General features: G+C 50.1%; 1 protein-coding gene across 1 annotated transcript in view; it reads right to left on the bottom strand.

The window, feature by feature from the left end:
• Positions 1-17,537, bottom strand: part of fbn2b (fibrillin 2b) — a 69,960-nt gene that overhangs the window by 3,750 nt on the left and 48,673 nt on the right. Inside the window, exons 33-65 of the mRNA XM_064334051.1 lie at positions 17,317-17,439; positions 17,066-17,191; positions 16,672-16,794; positions 16,325-16,447; positions 15,468-15,536; positions 15,213-15,338; positions 14,735-14,860; positions 13,980-14,129; positions 13,786-13,857; positions 13,272-13,397; positions 12,832-12,957; positions 12,443-12,568; positions 11,702-11,818; positions 10,921-11,049; positions 10,698-10,817; positions 10,101-10,226; positions 9,718-9,870; positions 9,266-9,331; positions 8,692-8,817; positions 8,027-8,146; positions 7,573-7,695; positions 6,780-6,911; positions 5,924-6,049; positions 5,200-5,406; positions 4,697-4,822; positions 4,222-4,344; positions 3,589-3,705; positions 2,736-2,864; positions 1,984-1,999; positions 1,787-1,808; positions 1,607-1,649; positions 1,185-1,416; positions 534-708 (exon numbers count right to left, since the gene is read on the bottom strand). Of these exons, the coding sequence (XP_064190121.1) occupies positions 534-708; positions 1,185-1,416; positions 1,607-1,649; positions 1,787-1,808; positions 1,984-1,999; positions 2,736-2,864; positions 3,589-3,705; positions 4,222-4,344; positions 4,697-4,822; positions 5,200-5,406; positions 5,924-6,049; positions 6,780-6,911; positions 7,573-7,695; positions 8,027-8,146; positions 8,692-8,817; positions 9,266-9,331; positions 9,718-9,870; positions 10,101-10,226; positions 10,698-10,817; positions 10,921-11,049; positions 11,702-11,818; positions 12,443-12,568; positions 12,832-12,957; positions 13,272-13,397; positions 13,786-13,857; positions 13,980-14,129; positions 14,735-14,860; positions 15,213-15,338; positions 15,468-15,536; positions 16,325-16,447; positions 16,672-16,794; positions 17,066-17,191; positions 17,317-17,439 (3,944 nt within the window). The remainder of the gene's footprint in view (positions 1-533; positions 709-1,184; positions 1,417-1,606; positions 1,650-1,786; positions 1,809-1,983; positions 2,000-2,735; positions 2,865-3,588; positions 3,706-4,221; positions 4,345-4,696; positions 4,823-5,199; positions 5,407-5,923; positions 6,050-6,779; positions 6,912-7,572; positions 7,696-8,026; positions 8,147-8,691; positions 8,818-9,265; positions 9,332-9,717; positions 9,871-10,100; positions 10,227-10,697; positions 10,818-10,920; positions 11,050-11,701; positions 11,819-12,442; positions 12,569-12,831; positions 12,958-13,271; positions 13,398-13,785; positions 13,858-13,979; positions 14,130-14,734; positions 14,861-15,212; positions 15,339-15,467; positions 15,537-16,324; positions 16,448-16,671; positions 16,795-17,065; positions 17,192-17,316; positions 17,440-17,537) is intronic.

Here is a 17,537-nt window from a genome sequence, read left to right as displayed (position 1 = left end):
TGAACAGGTGAGGGAGAGAGAGAGAGGGCGAGCAGGTGAGGAGAGAGGGGTGAGAGAGGGGAAAGAGGGACAGGTGAGGAGAGAGAGAGAGGGAGAGGTGGGAGAGAGGAGCAGGTGAGGGAAGATGAGGGAGAGAGGAGGTGGAGAAGAGAGGGAGAGGCAGCAGTGAGGGAGGAGAGAGGAGAGCAGGTGAGGGAGAGAGAGGGAGAGGTGAGGGAAGAGAGGAGGCGACGGGTGAGGGAGAGAGGAGAGCGCGGTGAGAGAGAGAGAGGGCGAGCGGTGAGGGAGAGAGAGAGGCGAGAGGTGAGGAGAGAGAGAGGAGAAGAGAGGGACACGGTGAGGGAGAGAGAGAGGGAGAGCGGGTGAGGGAAAGAGAGAGAGGGCGAGCTGGTGAGGGAGAGAGAGAGAGGGCGAGCAGGTGAGGGAGAGAGAGAGGGAGAGAGAGAGGGACAGCAGGTGAGGGAGAGAGAGAGCGAGAGCAGGTGAGGAAGGCGCAGTGAGGGAGAGAGGGAGCATGGGAAGGAGGAAAGTACCTGCTTCAGCTCGTTGTCCTCGCTGTTGCGTCTGTGGCGGGCACCCTTGGCGCCGGCGCCGTTGCCGTTGATCTTGCACTCGTAGCAGGCCTCGGGCGACAGGGCGCTGTCGTCCTCCTCGCCCTCAGCGCCGGGCGGGTACTGACCCTGGAAGCCCAGGCCTGTGATGCAGTGACTGCGGAGACGCAGAGCAGAACGCATGAGAACCCCTCACCCGGATCACAGCCCGCCGGGTCCACTCCGCCACCAACATATCCCTGGGGGAACTTCTCAACTGAACATTCTACTGCTGATGTAGCAATCAATACTGGTAACCGAAAGCAATGGAGTTCTAGAACACTGACTTAGAAAACATTACAAAGAACCTACACTTCAAAGGGTGAAGTGCATGTACTGTCAACCCAATAATGAGATGTCGTTCATTCTCTTTTTCTATTGTATTTGTTTGTACATGTTTTCAAACCTATTTAATCAAACCAGCAGTCAATCGACAATCAACAGGATTCATTTGCTGGCTATTAAGTCAAGATAGTTCGTAATAAAGGGATTTCCACACATGGCATTTTGCACACCACAATGCTGAACCTTGTGTTTAAAGTTACAGGGAGCACACAATGTGCCCTACGTCCCCGCGCAGCGCGCTTAGCTTACCCCTGTCCCGCTCTGTAGTACCCGCCGGGGCAGCCACAGAGGTAGCCCCCGTCCGTGTTGGAGCAGCCGAAGCTGCAGGGGTTGCTGTTCATCGAGCACTCGTTGATGTCCTGGCAGGAGCCGGCGCCCTGCTCGAAATCGAAGCCGGACGGGCACACGCACTTGTAGCTGCCCAGCGTGTTGTAGCAGGAGGCCGAGCCGCACACCTGATTGCTGCTGCACTCGTTCTCATCTGAGAGGGAGGAATGGAGGGAGGGAGAAGAAAGAAAGAGAGAAAGAATGAAATGAGAAGCTGAGGCATGTGAAAACAGGACAGGAGCTGGGTTGAGGATGAGCTCATGTTTCATAGGATGTGCTGAGAGTGATGCATACGTCCTCAGCTTCAGAACAATGCTGGACCACTGCAGAACAGGGCCACTCACCTACGCACTGGTTCCACTGGTAGTGTTGGACAGGGCCACTCACCTACGCACTGGTTCCACTGGTAGTGTTGGACAGGGCCACTCACCTACACATGCGTTCCACTCGTTGATGTTGGCAGGAGCCCGCTCAACAAGCGACGGGCATCCCTGAGCTGCCAGTGTTGACAGGGGCCAGCCCACCTGATCTGCGCACTGGTTCCATCTAGAGGAATGGGAGGGGAAAAGAAGAGAGCAGATAACATGAGAGCTGGGCTTGAACAGAGTGAGCTGGTTGAATAGCTCCTGTTATGGGCATGCGCGAGAGTGTCAACTCCTCACTTCAGAACATGCTGGCCACTCAGTGCATGGTTCCACTGGTAGTGTTGCAGGCCACTCACCTACGCACTGGTTCCACTGAGAGTGTGGACAGGGCACCACCTAGACACTGGTCCACTGGTAGTTTTGACAGGCCACTCCTACGCACTGGTTCCACTGCTAGTGTTGGACAAGGGCCACTCACAGCACTGTTCCACTGTAGTGTTGGACAGGGCCCCTCAACCGCACTGGTTCATGTAGTGTTGACATGTCCTCACCAGACCGTCCCATGGTAGTGGTACAGGGTATTAACCCACTCATTGGTCATCTGAGAGGATGGAGGAGACGAGGACTCACACGACTGGATTAATAAGTGTTGTGACGAGTGCTCATCAGCTGCTGAGTAGGAGTGTTGGACAGGTGCCACTGACTCGATTTCATCATGGTGTGTGGAAGGGACACCCGCATGGTACTGAGTGTTACCCTCATTAGCTGTGAGAGATGAGTGTGGACTACCTGAGGGATGGCTGAGTGACTCATCATGTGTGTGAGAGAGAGGGCAGAGTGACTGAGTGACTCATCATGTGTGAGGAGGAGAGAGAGGCAAGAGTGAGATGAGATTGATACTCATCATGTGTGTAGAGAGAGGCAGAGTGATGATGCTATCTGTGGGAGAGAGAGGGATGTACTAGTGACTCATCATGTGTTGAGAGAGTGGCGAGTTATGTAATTTTAAACAGTACGTAGTGAACTCATTGTCTGTGAGAGAGGTGGCGGAGTGACTGAGTGACTCATCACGTCTGTGAAAGATCGGCAGGGCGACTGAGTGGCTCACCCTCGCACTCCACCCCGGTGGTGTCCAGGGAGAAGCCCTTCTCGCACTCGCAGTTGAAGCTGCCGGGGGTGTTGAGGCAGGAGGCCCGGGAGCCACACAGGGTGGGCTGGCTGTGGCACTCGTTGTTGTCTGTGGGACAGACGCCAGGGTGAGTCAGAGCGCAGTTCAGATTGACAACAACAAACAGACTAACTACAGACAAGCACACTGACACACACACATACAATACAGGCTCACACACAAACAGACTAACTACAGACAGGCACACTGACACACACACACATACAATACAGGCTCACACACAAACAGACTAACTACAGACAGGCACACTGACACACACACACATACAATCCAGGTTCACGCACAAACAGACATACATGTCTCAAACCCTCTAAGTTCAGAAGGGTATGGTTAAATAGCTCAGCTGGTACAGCGTAGCTGCATTGTGTAGGAAACCTGGATTTGAGTGCAGTTTAGAGATGTTGATGTTTTGTTATGTACTTCTGTGGGCGGCTGTGTAGTATAATGGTTAGGGAATTGGCCTTGTAACTGAAAGAGTTACAGGTTTGATTTCCATCTAGGACACTATTATTGTACCGTCACCATACTTAACTTGCAAGGCACTGAACTGAATTGCTTCAGTATATCCAGCGGTAAAAATTGGTGATATGTAAAAAAAACTTGTGCAAATTGCTCTGGATAAGAGTATCTGCTAAATATCAGTAATGTAATAAATATCTCTCTCACACACAAATACAAAAATACAGACAGACGTACACCTCTTCTCCCTGTCTCTTTCTGTCTCCCTGTCACACACACACACACACGCACTTCCCGATCTGCTGTCACTCACCGATGCAGGTGGTCTGGTGCTGGGTGAAGCCCACCGGGCACTTGCAGGTGAAGCCGCCGATGGTGTTGACACACAGGAACTGGCAGTTGTGCTGCTTGGTGGAGCACTCGTCCAGGTCTGCGTGACAGGTGGAAGACAGGTGTCACAGAGGAGGGAAGCCCTGTCCCATTCGCTACACATCTATTCACAGGTCACAGCACCATTCAGTTCATCTTCAGCTAAAACTTAAAGGTCTGCTGTTGCAATGGGAATAAAGCGATGGGGTGGGGGGAATCTCTTCAAAGTGAAATATTTATTACATTGCAGAGGCCATGTATGTACAAATTTAAATGATAACTTTCCACACTGTATTCCACAATATGTGCGGTCTTTTTCAAAGTACAGAAAGCTGGGGAAGAGAATTCCTCAGTTTATATCTCTAAACCAGACAGAACTAGACAGTGCCAGACAGTGCAGTGCCAGACAAAACCAGTCTGTGCCAGACAGAACCAGACAGCCAGAAAGAATCAGACAGAGCCAGACAGAACCATACAGAGCCAGTCTGAACTAGACAGAGCCAGACACAACCAGTCTGAGCCAGTCTGAGCCAGGCAGAGCCAGGCAGAGCCAGACCCAGCTGGTCAGGAAGCTCACCTTTGCAGGTCTTGCCGTCTGGCTGCAGGATGTATCCTCTGGGACAGGAGCACAGGTAGCTGCCCTCTGTGTTCTTGCACAGGAAGTTGCAGGGCTTGGGAGACTGGGCACACTCATCCATGTCTAACGCAACAGGAAGAGGAAATGAGGAGCAGGCAAACATGGGCTGTTCCCGTGAATCCACTAAAACAGTTAGTTGAATTACATGCATTGGTCTGTGTTGGTGATTCTAACTGGAGTTTGGGAGCAGTCCGTGCTTCAGTACCACAGTGGTTTATTGCCGAAGGTGCAGACTGGTGCAGATTTTGACAGTGTTCACTGAGCTGAAAGGCTTTCTGATGGTGCTTTACTTTCACATTACACCATCAAGAATAAATAAATTGTAATTAATGGTGTTTACGTGTGTGTATGTGCATGTGTTTGAAGTTGTGTGTGTGTGTGTGTGTGTGTGTGTGTGTACCAACGCAGGACGTACCAACGCAGGATGTTCCAGTGAAGTCAGTGGTGTAGCCAGTGTTGCAGTGGCAACGGAACGACCCAATGTTGTTGATACACTGGCCATTCTTACAGAGGTTGGGCATCACCTGGCACTCGTTGATATCTGAAAGGAAACAAACGGTGCATTCATTCAAAAACACAAAAAAAAAAACCACGACACATGAACCAAAAAGGCAACAAATATAAATCCTGGGCGTAACTGTCATCAAATTCTAAATCTTGGTCAAAACTAAAGATACATCAATGTTAAATTGCTTTCTTTACGCCTCATTCCCTTTCACCAAAAATCTAATTAGTTCCACCATGTCCCTAATGCTTGTCTCTGATGCGTCTACAGACACACATCTGCTGAAGCTCATTTAAAGCAGGAACGTAATGAATGCTACACCTCAGTACAGTGCTGTTTCGGGAGGGAGGCGACCAGCACTACGATTAAACGCCGCTTTCCGTCCCTGCGCCAGTCTCTGTGCCCGCGCTCACCTCTGCCGTCGGTGGTGTACCCGGGCCCCTGCGGGCACATCCTCTTGTACTGCACGGTGCCGGGCAGCGGGCAGAGCTCGCAGTGGGGGCCCCAGCCACGCCCGCCGTTGCAGCAGCACTCAGACTTGGTGACGCTGTTGCGGTTGGTGGAAGACTGCTGGCACATGGTCTGCAGCACGTCCGTGAAGCAGAAGCCCTGTCTGTTATCTGTGCACGAGGGACAGAGAATACACACACATCAGGCTCCTGTGTATCTGTAAGGACCTGTGGGCTGTATTAGTGGGGACCTGTAAGCGGTATTTGTAAGGACCTGTGACAGTTATTAGTGAGGACCTGTGGTTGTATTAGTCAGGACCTGTAAGCGGTATTAGTGAGGACTCGTGGGCTGTATTTGTGAGGACCTGTCAGAGTTATTAGTGAGGACCTGTAAGCTTGCTGTTAATATTTTAAGATTTATTTCCTGTGTGAAGCTTGTAAATATCCCGCTACAAAGTGTTTTAAAAGATGGTGTGTCTGTATCAAAATAAGTCTCATTGTTTCGCGTATGTGTCCATGTGTGCGGTTTCTCAATCCATGTGTGTACATGAGTTATGTGTGTTTATGTGCTTATGTTGTGTATGTGTGTGTGTGTGTGTGTGTGTGTGTGTGTGTGTACGTGCTCATGCCGTGAGTCTGTTTAATCTCCCTCAGATGTCTGCTGAGTCCTGTTGCCATGGCCGCTCACCGATGCACTCTGTGCCCGTGGAGCTGGGCTGGAAGCCCTCGTTGCACTCGCAGCGGTAGCTGCCCACCGTGTTGACGCAGCGCCCGTTCTTGCAGATGCCAGGCTTGGTGCGACACTCGTTGAGGTCTGCCAGGGGGAGGGGGTGGGGGGTGGGTGAGAAGGTCAGGTGTTAGGGAGTTTAAGTAGGGCAGCACACTCCACCTCCCACACAGGGCTTTACCAGAGCACTCAGCAAGGACAGAGTGACCCCACATTCAGGCAGATCTAAAACACCATCTAAACATAGCCACATGTGGTAAGCACGGCAACTGAAATGTGTTTACAAAGACCACTACAGCAGAAGTGTCCCATCTTATCCAGAAAGGGAGGGTGGGTTCAGATTTTTTGCCTAGCATTAGACTCAACTAACGAACTGATCCTGTTCTTCAATCAGACGTCAATAAGTAGAATCAAGTGTGTTAGTGCTGGGATGGAACAATAACCTGCACGTACAACGGCTCTTTTTGGATAAGATTGGACACCCCAGCCTTACAGAAATGGGAATATACAGAAAATATATAAGGTTATTGCTACACTTCACAGTATATGGAAAAATATACAAATTATTTGTGTTTTGTATTTTGTGATATTGCAATTTATTACACTGCTCTGAAATATATTTACCATTGCATTTTCCAAAAAGTCTACATTTAGCAGTGCATTGTGGTATATTTTAAACAGGGCTCATGGAGGACTGAACAACCAGACATTTTAACTGATCTACAGCAGCATTGAAGCACAGCAGCACACTGTGAAGGGAAATGAGTCCCATCCTGCGGCAGCTCGCGCCCACAGCGCCCCCTGGTGGCTGACTCACCCATGCAGCCCTCTCCGTCGGGCCGCCTCTGCATGCCCAGGGGGCAGATGCACATGAAGGTGCCGATCAGGTTCTTGCAGCTCATGCCCTTGGAATCACAGTCGTGCAGCCCCTCGGAACACTCGTCCTGGTCTGGGGGGGGGAAGACACGCCATGAGGGGAGGGGTTGGGGGGGGGGGGTACAGAGGACGCAGGGGCCCAGGACCATGAAGAAGGACAGCCTTGGAAAAACCCCTCTCCTTTTCTACCATAGTGCTACCACAGAACAGCACCCAAATAGCACAAAGTAAAGCGATTGTGGGGTGTCTCCTGGCATAGCCTGAGTCCACAAGCTCATTGTGAGCTGCGACATTTGTGGTTCGAAACCGGCTGCGCAATCTTTGCTGCATGTCTTTCCTTCTCTCTCACTCCCCATTCTTCCTGTCTCTCTATACAGACCTGTCCAATAAACCTGAAAAGGCCTTAAATATATATATATATATATATATATATATATATATATATATATATATATATATTATATATATATATTTTATATATATATATATATATGTATATATATATATATATATATATATATACATATACATAATATATATATATATATATATATATATATAATAATTTTTAAAATGTGAAACTTCGCTATTTAACAATTAGCTCTTGTTTCGTTACAATATTCCCCATGATAAATTCTGGGTTTATTTCTATCAGTCTGTCCCCTGTGGTCTCTGCCGCCCCTGCAGACTGGGAGTGTGGCGGCCGTTTCCATGGTGACGGAGTTTCCTCTCACCTCTGCACATCCTGTGGTCGTCGCGCAGCACGTATCCCGACGGACAGGTGCACTCGTACGAGCCGAAGGTGTTGACACAGCGGAACGCGCAGAGCAGGGGGTTCTGGGCACATTCGTTCACGTCTGCAGGCAGACAGACAGACAAACAGACACAGACACAGACACACAGACAGACGGACAGACAGACACAGACACAGACACACACACAGACAAACACACACACACACACACACACACAGACAGACAAACAGACAGGCGCAGGGGTAAGGTACTGATACATACAGCACAGTCTGAACTTTAGCTAGAATTGTATTTCTCACCCGGCACTAGGAGTACCCAGAGTAAACCAAAATGAGCTTGGAAAGGAGCCAGGTATAATATGAGGTGCTTTTTAAAATAAGTTTTCATGCTAAAGTGACTGGAAATTGGGGAGGAGTGTGTGATTCCCACCCACCTTCGCAGGTCATCATGGACCCGGGTTCGAAGCCCTCCTGACAGGCGCACTCGAAGCCTCCCACCACGTTGGTGCAGGTCCCGTTTCCGCAGGGGTTCCCAATGGAGCACTCGTCCGTGTCTGAGGAAGAGGGACAGGGGGTTACCGTGGTGAAAAAAAAGAGGAGATATTCAACTGAATCCCTAAAATAGGGTCAAGTTCACACAAACCAGGAACAATGAATGGCAACAAATCACACATTTGAAACACGCAGCTAACATTCTCGGACCAAACAGCATTAAAAAGGGATCACAAGACTGGGCTTCTCAACTCCAGTTCCTGTGAGCCGCAGTGTCTGCAGGTATTCACTTCAACCATGCCAGGCAACACCTGATTTCACTAACAAACTTACTTCCTGAACCAAGGAGGTAAAATCATTAGCGAAGTCAGGTGGTGTACCGCACGGCTGGAGCAAATACCTGCAGACACTGTGGCCCACAGAAGTGCTGCAGTAAGACATGTTGAGTGCAAACTGCTTAGTAATACATAGCGATGCAGATGGTAGCTGATTTGATTCCAAGCCTATTTGTTTCACCGTAAAAAAAAAAAAAACCCAACCCACTGGGCTGATAGTGCTTGTGTACAGTGCCTAACCGCACGAGAACAGCAGTGAGGAGCCTGCTCACCAACGCAGTGGACTCCAGTGTAATCCAGGTTGTAGCCGAACGGACACTCGCAGCGGAAGGAGCCGTCCGTGTTGATGCACATGCCGTTCACGCAGATTCCCGGGTTGTCCAGGCACTCGTTCATGTCTGAGGAGACACAGAGAGGACAGGGTACAGGGGGTTACAGCCTGTGGAGGACATGCAGTGTGGTCTAGTTTGGGCCTTTATGGATTATTTTTAACATGTTTTATATATACTCATGATTTGTTGATGGTTTTAGGATAGCATTGTTAACTAGCATTTTGTGATGTTTATGTGGACTCGCTGGTCTGGGAATGTGGTAAGCCAGGTCTGCCACTGTTGCTTCTATTACTCTGGGGGATGTGCTTCTGTTCTCTTGTGCTGTAAGTTGCTCTGAATTAGAGTGTCAGCTAAATTGATACATACATACATACAGTCAGGGGTGCTGTAAAGGGGGTGGGGGGGGGGGGTTAGGATGATTCCATGGGCCCTGACGGGGGCTCTCAAAAAATGGGGTGGTGGAGCCCAATGTGAGGTCTTTTCATGGGGGCCCACTGAAGACACTTTTTCTCACCTTCGCGGCCTTCCCCAGGTCCTGGCAGAGCCCCATGGCCATACGGACAGAGGCTTTCGAAGGCAGCTGTGAACACAGGAGACAGAGGATTAGGGTTCCTCTTCCACTGAAGCAGGGAGCTGCTATGTGGACCTTTATTACATTGCTTCCAAGAGCTTTCCAAGATTTCTTTTTGCTCATTATCACACATTTACGAGAAGTTGTGGCATTGACGGATGTTCTGTTGGGCCCGCCCATTTAGCCTTTTTGGGCTCTCTATCCCCTCCCCCCCCCTCCCCCCAGGCACTCACTCTCCCCCTCCCGCGGGCACAGCTCGCAGGGGTCCCCCCAGCCCTCTCCCCAAACACTCACTCTCCCCCTCCCGCGGGCACAGCTCGCAGGGGTCCCCCCAGCCACTCACTCTCCCTCCGCGGCACAGCCGCAGGGTCCCAGCCCTCTCCCCAAACACTCACTCTCCCCCTCCCGCGGGCACAGCTCGCAGGGGTCCCCCCAGCCCTCTCCGGGCATCTTGCTGCAGCAGCACTTGGCCTTGGTGGTGTTGGAGGCTTTGGGAACGGAGCACTTTCCCGCCTCGAATCGGGTGAAGCAGAAGCTTTTGCGGGTATCTGGGGCGAGAGAGAGAGAGAGAGAGAGAGAGAGAGAGGCAGAGAGAGAGAGAGAGAGAGAAAGGCAGAGAGAGAGAGAGAGGGAGAGAAAGGCAGAGAGAGAGAGAGAGAGAGAGAGGCAGAGAGAGCGAGAGAGAGAGAGAGACGGTCAGTGAGTCACGGGCGTGGGCAGCGGGCCGGCGAGGTCGGAAAGCTCCGCCCAGGACAGCGGGGCGCGGGCGGTCCCTCACCGAAGCAGCGGCGGCCGTTGTCGGACAGGACGAAGCCCGGCTGGCAGATGCACTGGAAGCTGCCCGCCGTGTTGGTGCAGGTGCCAAACTGGCAGAGGTTGGGCTCCACGTCGCACTCGTCGATGTCTGGGAGAGGACGGGAGAGCAGATGTGAGGACTGGCGGTGTGACCGGCGCTCGCCCGAGGGGGCGGAGTCTGGCCGGTGAGTCAGAGCAGACACAGCAGCGGACAGATGGCCCTGCGGCTCCGCAGCCCCTAATGGCTGTGGGGAGGGAGGGGGCGGGGCCTCTGTCCAGCAGTATTATCAGGTGGGTGTGTACCCTCACTGAATGAATCATTCCATTAGCTGCTGAATTCATGTGTGCGTGTATGAGCTGTTGTGTTAGAAAATGATTTTACCGGTGGTACTTCTGTATGTGTGTGTATTATAAATAGTTTTGTATAAACCAGAGGTTCTGGTTTTGTATGTATGCAAATAATATTTTTCAGCAGTGTGTGCTTGCGTGCAAGTGTGTGTGTGTTTGTGTGTATATGCATGTATACGGCTTCTGGTTTTGTGTGTGTGTGTTTTTTTTGTTGTCCCAGGCAGCGTCTCACCGATGCACTGGTCGTTGTGCACGGCGAACCCAGGGGGGCAGATGCAGCGGAAGGACCCGTCCAGGTTCTGACAGGTCCCCGGAGAACAGGTCCCCGGCAGGCTGATACACTCGTTAATATCTGCAAGAAGAGCAAGAGGTTCAAACCCTTTTTAATGGGGCACAAAAGGGCACAGAACAGGACTGATGGTGTGGGGGGAAGAAGAGAGGAGGAGAGGGCTTACCTGCGCAGTTCTTTTTGTCGGGGGTGTGCTCGTAGCCCTCGTTGCACAGGCACTGGAAGGAGCCCAGGCTGTTGATGCACTGGCCCTGCCTGCACACCTGGCCAACCAGCGCTGAGCACTCATCCACATCTGCAAATGCACCAATTACACATCAGAGCAAAGAAGAATATGGGCCTACTTACAGAACATCAGAATTAAGGGGGCGGGGTCACCAATCCTTTCATGGAACATCAAAGCAAAGGGGTGGAGTCTGTGGATCCTTACTAACAATCATCTGAGTGAGGGGACAGAGGCACAACTGCTTTTATGAACATTAAAACAAAGGTCCTTTAACCCCTTCATTTCACACTACAGCAATATAGACACGTACTGGGGTGGCACTGCAGAAAAATGGTTAGGAAATAGTGCTTACAACACCACGGTCACAGATGTGATTCCCAGTGTGGCACAGCTGTGGCACCCTTAATCAAGGTACTTAACCTGGATTGCCTCACTAAATGCCCAGATGGATAAGTGGGTTGTACATTTTTTAAAATTCAAGCTGCGTAAATTGCTCTAGATAAGAGAAAAAATGCCTAAATATAATCACCCACCCTATTCTGACCGGTCAGGTTACGCCAGGATTTTAGACTGAAGTCTTTTAAGACTTAAGTCCGCTTTAGTTTTAAGACTTAAGAGCTGAGAAAAGTAAAGCAAGTTAATGACATCATATGTACAGCATATAGCACTGCGGTACTCCAGGTAGTCGGTGCTGAGTGTGGGCTGTGTGTAAAGCTCATACCCATGCAGTCGTTGTTGTGCGTGAGCTGGAAGCCGGGGAAGCACAGGCAGTTGTAGGAGCCCACGGTGTTCTTGCAGGTGCCGTTTCCGCACGGCTGCCGATCGCACTCGTCAATGTCTGGGAAATAGGGAGAGAAACAGGAAGTGACATCACAGTCTGCACCCATGCACCAAGGAACAGTGGGCTGAAGTATACTTTAAGTATAATACTTTTTACAAGTGGGCATCTGTAGATTCATTAATCGGCCGATCTCAGTGGCTCACTATGAAGCACTGAAGTAGTGGAGTCTCTCATACCACTAAATAGAAAGGAGAAATGTATTTTTTCATCTGTGTGTCTTGCTAGTTCATCATCTTGACCTGAGCTTCTAATATATCTTTGAAGGCATGCAGTTAAAATGCAAATTACTAGACCATATAAACAGACTGTACATTACAAATGAATAGAACATTTAATATGTGCTGTAAGATTTATCACATCTAATGACTTTTCCATGCTATAGCCTGCATATGGCGGGACTTCCCTTAATTCTCCTGTAATTTGCCCTTGTTGTGTGACTATAAAACCTTTTCTCTATCATCCTCGGGTTTGTTTTATGTTAATCTGTTCATTTTTGTCATGTTGCTGATATGTTGCAAAATAAAAGCCCAATAAATATACTAAATACGTATACATATTCTACACAATAATACATAAAATATATGATATTATTACAGCATAGTAAGTGTCTGCAGGACTCACCCATGCACATGGTCTGGCTTGCCGTGGCCTTGAAGCCGTTGTGACAGAGGCAGCGGTAACTGCCCTGCGTGTCGATGCACTCCCCATGACTGCACACGTTGGGGATCTCCTGGCACTCGTTTCGGTCTGCAGAGAGAAGGGGGGGTGGAGGAGAAGGGGGGGGTGGTCTTTAGTGCACCTGAGAGTCAGCAGGAGGAGCTCAGAAAGGGCAGAAGAGCTGTTTATTACCCCCTTTTCCTTCAAGGACACAGTCTTGACAATGACTGCTTTCGGAAAACTTCTGTCAAAAGGATTAAACCATGGAAAACACCCCCTCTCCCCCTCGCCCAATGCCAATAGTGTAAGATGGTACCTTCCTATTCCCCTGGGACAGAGGGGTGCGGACTCACCTACGCAGGCTCCGCTAGGGGAGAGCTTGAACCCGGGCGAGCATTCGCAGCGGTAGCTACCCGGGATGTTTATGCAGTTGGCGTTGCGTTGGCACAGGTTGTCTCCGCTGTTGCACTCATCGATATCTGGAAAATGGAGCAACAGTAGCAATGTCAAATGAGCCTATAAACAACTCATAAAGAGAAAATGTAAGAGACGGTAAAAAGCAGACCAAACCCCCTCCCCCTTCCTCCCCCCCCCAATGTCTGACACCTCTACCATGTCCCCCTAGTTGTTGCAGAGGAGTAATTGATGAAGAGAATGGTGCCATTAATCCTACGATTTAGTGACAGCCCAGAGGAAGATACACTGAGAGAGAGAGAGCGGCGGAGAGAGAAAGAGTGAGAGAGAGAGAAGGAGAGGTGGAAACAGAGAGAGATCACGGGAGGCTCTGCTCTACCCTCGCAGATCAGCAGGATGTTGTTGTAGCTGAAGCCCATGGGGCACTCGCAGCGGAAGCTGCCGATCTGGTTGATGCACACGCCGTTGGCACAGATGCCCGGGATCTCGCGGCACTCGTCGATGTCTGCGGAGGAAGCGGGTCACGTCAGCGCCAGCCTCGGTCACTGAGTCTGAGTCACGCTTCTCTCATTAAACAGCGTGTTCCTGACATCCACAAGCATGGATAAAGATACAAATCTTTTTTTTTTCCCTACTTGTATCGTAAATCCAAATCGCTACATCTCACATAGGAACCCAATGTGAAATGCTACATTGTAAAATGTTTGTCTATTGTGCCTTTGTAAATGAGTATTATACATCATGGCCACGATGACAAGAAAATTGTCCTGCTAGGATTAATAATAACCAGAGTTAGTCTACCTATGTGTAAAAATGGCATACACTAGCAGAAACCCGCTCGATGCCGAGCTGGCTGTGACTGGCTATATGCCGCACCCTCCTCACCAACTCACCAATAGGCTTTCCCGTGTGGATGTCGATGATGAACCCAGGGGCCTGGTTGCCACACAGAAGCTGGTACTCCGCTGTAGGGAAGGAGAACACAGTGTCCTTAGAGTTACGGAACATGCAGGTCCTCGTACCGCAGCACATGTATGCGCAGTCTGAGCAGCCGGATGCAGGGGGGGAGCCAGGGAGCCAGACTCACAGGTGGCGGGGGTGGGGCAGGCCTCGCAGGGCTTGTTCCAGGCCTTGCCCACGTTGTAGGCGCAGCAGCACATCTTCTTGGTCATGTTGAAGGACAGCTCGTTCTCGCAGGTGTCGTTGAAGTTGCGGTAGCACACGCTCTTCCTCATGTCTGTACAGGACGGGGCAGAGGACGGTTTGAGCACACCACGCAGAAGCAGGGGACTTCTAGTTGTGTCCAGTGTTTTTAGAATGCTACAAAAACATGTCCTCATAAAGTGGTGTCATTTGTACATAAATACACAAAAGACACATATTGGTAAAGACCCTGGAAAAGCTCTTCTCTAACTTTTCTGTAACTGTAACTCTTCTGTAAGATTCCTTCTGTACTGTCTCTACTACCAGCAGTAAAGTTCTGAACTTCACTTTCCAAATTCCAGCCAGTGTGTTCTTCTGTAAAGCAGGGATACTCAAATCTGTCCCTCAAGGCCAGTAGTACTGCTGGTTTTCATTTTTCCCCTCTAATCAGGACTAATTTAAACCTGGGACACTCCATATCTCAGGACAATCAATCAATATAGCAGAAATACTACCGGCCACTAGGGCCAGATTTGACTATCCCTGCTAGAAGCTGCTTAGCGAATGGCTACCCATAACTAAGTCATCATCTGTTGGGTGCCTCTGGTATTCTGAGTTATTGTTAAATTTAGAAACACCAAATCAAGGCCATATGTCTACCGATGCATTCCACATGATGGTTCATGCTGTAATACTCACCCATGCAGTTGTTCCCTCCATTCACCTGCATGTACTCAGGTGGGCACACACAGGTGTAGTTGCCCAGCGTGTTGTAACAGGTGCCTGGCCCACAGATTCCAATGTGGGCTGTGCACTCATCAATATCTACAAAACCAGAAATTAGCAAATTACATTAAGGAACTGTGCTGAACTCCAGAAATACCCTGACGTATTCCTCCTGTCATATTACTGAATGCTTTTCCAGGAAAAAATGACTCCTTATCATTGTAGTAATGGATCATAAAACCATTTACAATCTCAGAGAAAAGGATTCTTTGGCTGGCCTCCATAGGGGACCTGTTTTTAGCTCTTTACGAAACCCCATATGGTAGGTGTTAAAACTGTGAAAGCTCGCAGATCGAACCATTTAACTGACACAGAGAAGCCTTTTACAAACCTTTCTTCTGAGGGCATATGGTCTAAAACTTGATGTGCCGTTATTCGATCCCCCACTCACCCTCGCAGATGCGGGTCTCCTCGTTGAGGTAGTACCCTGCCGGGCACTCGCACTGGAAGCTGCCAAAAGTGTTGATGCAGTTGCCCCCCTGGCACAGGCCTGGCAGCTCCTGGCACTCGTCAATATCTGAGCCACAGATGCACAGAGAGGAGAATGTTGCAGTTAGCCGTGAAAAGTGTAGCGCTGGTCAGCGCTGGGTATGGTGAGCCTAAAACCCCAGCTCTACAGGGGGTGACCATGCGGAGAGCAGCCTACCCTCCAGGATGACGGTGATTGGGTTGGGCCTGAACCCCTCTCCTCCAGGACACAGGGTCTTGTACTCAGCTGAAAGAAAGAAGCGCCCAATCAGGAACAAACCACACTGAACCGTGAGGTCCGAATATCTAAGGCAAAGTCAGCACAGTGGACCAACAATGCCATACTACTCTAGGCATCTGGTTAGTGCAGACTGAATACATTGCTATGTATTGTGCTACTCTGGCACCATGAAACGTGATGGTTTCCATGTGGTTCATTCCCAGCTAACACAAAACGTCCTCACAGTGTTGCTGCCATGTAGTGGCAATGTAACAACAATGACAAAACATTCCAGCGACACCGTGAGAACATTTTGTGTTAGCTAGGTTATTTATACATATTCTGTTTGTGCTATTCAAGCTATGCCAGAAGCCTTAGTGCACTTATTGAGTTACATGGCCATTCCAGGTTCCGGCCCGGCAGCGTCCTGGGACCACCGATCCTGCAGATACTCGCCGGCGCGGCAAGCGTTTCCATGGTATGCGGAAGGGGATGTCCATCTTTCCTCACTTTTTTTTTCACTTCCATTTTTAAATTCATTCTCACTCTTAAGGGGCTTCCCTTTGTTTCCCTGTCGTCTGTTGAAATGGACATGTTCCTTTGATCTTTACACTGTGAGAAAAAGAGGTACGGTAGGGTACCGTCTTTGTTCTCTAAGGTACAATTCTTGTTAATGTTCTCTCAATGGGTCATATTTGTACCTTGGGGGTACCGCCCCAGTGACAAGCCATTGTACCCCTAAAGTTACAATTCTTGTACATTTTTTCAGACAGTGTATGAATGAGGAAAACTATTTAGTGGTGACAGCCACTTACCCACACAGCCCACACCAGTGGGGTTGAGCTCAAAGTCTGGGGGGCAGTTGCAGAGGTAGCCACCCGGCATGTTCACACAGAGTCCGTTGATGCAGTTCACCGGGTCAGCACACTCGTTCACATCTGTGACACACAGAACCAGGGTCATAATGAAGAGAGGTGGAACGCTTCTAAAAGCTTCACAAACTGAGTGAAATGGGTAAGTCAGCTGAAGTGAGCTGGATGGATCCAGTCTTCATCCCATGTTGCATGTGGTGCATGATGACCACCTTATCCTCATAACCTTAATCACTTTTTTGGACATGTTTGAGGTTCAGGGAGAACAGTTGATGGTGAGGCAGTCTCACCTGTGCAGTTGCCGCCGCTGCGGTCCAGCTCATAGCCGTCGTCGCACAGGCAGCGGAACATCCCCGGCAGGTTCTGACAGGTTCCGAACACACAGATGTTCTGGAAGTTACACTCGTCAATGTCTGCAGACGAAAAGCAGAGAGGGTTTCTGAGTGCTCCTTTGCCGGAGGAGACCTCGCTAGCATGCTACGTGCTAAAATGCGCTATGTGCTACATCGCTAGCATGCTAGCATACGTGCTACATCATTCTATGTGCCACATAACTAGCATGCTAGCATACATGCTACATCATGCTACGTTATTACATCGCTAGCATGCTATCATATGTGCTACATCGTGCTACATCGTGCTACATCTTGCACGCTTGTGCGCGGGGCCCTGCCCTGCTCGTACCCTGGCAGGCCTTGCTGTCCTCAGTGGGGGTGAAGCCCATCTCACACTCGCAGCGGTATCCGCCCGGCGCGTTGAGGCACTGGCCGTTCTCACACAGGTTCACGTTGTCCGCGCACTCGTCCATGTCTGTGGAGGAGGGAGACGGAGAGGGAGAGGGTGAGGGACAGGGAGAGACGCGATTATTCGTAACCACTCGATTCGTCCCTTTTTGCATCTCGCAGCATTCGTAGCCCTCGGTGGGGCCGTCCCACCTGAGCAGGAGAAGCCATCCCCATTGAAGCCCTCCTTGCAGGTGCAGCGGTAGGAGCCGGGGGTGTTGACGCAGTTGGCGTTGGAGTGGCAGTTGTGCTCCTCTGCGGAGCACTCATCCAGGTCTGTGGAGGCAAACACAAACAGCACCTCCCTTACATTAGTCCATCTCCTGGTCATACACATAGCTCTCCCTGTTCACACTGAAGAAACCTAGTCAATC

The sequence above is a fragment of the Anguilla rostrata genome, chromosome 4 (genome assembly GCF_018555375.3).
Source record: "Anguilla rostrata isolate EN2019 chromosome 4, ASM1855537v3, whole genome shotgun sequence".
Classification (NCBI taxonomy): Eukaryota; Metazoa; Chordata; class Actinopteri; order Anguilliformes; family Anguillidae; genus Anguilla; species Anguilla rostrata.
This window is presented reverse-complemented; position numbering and strand designations above follow the sequence as displayed.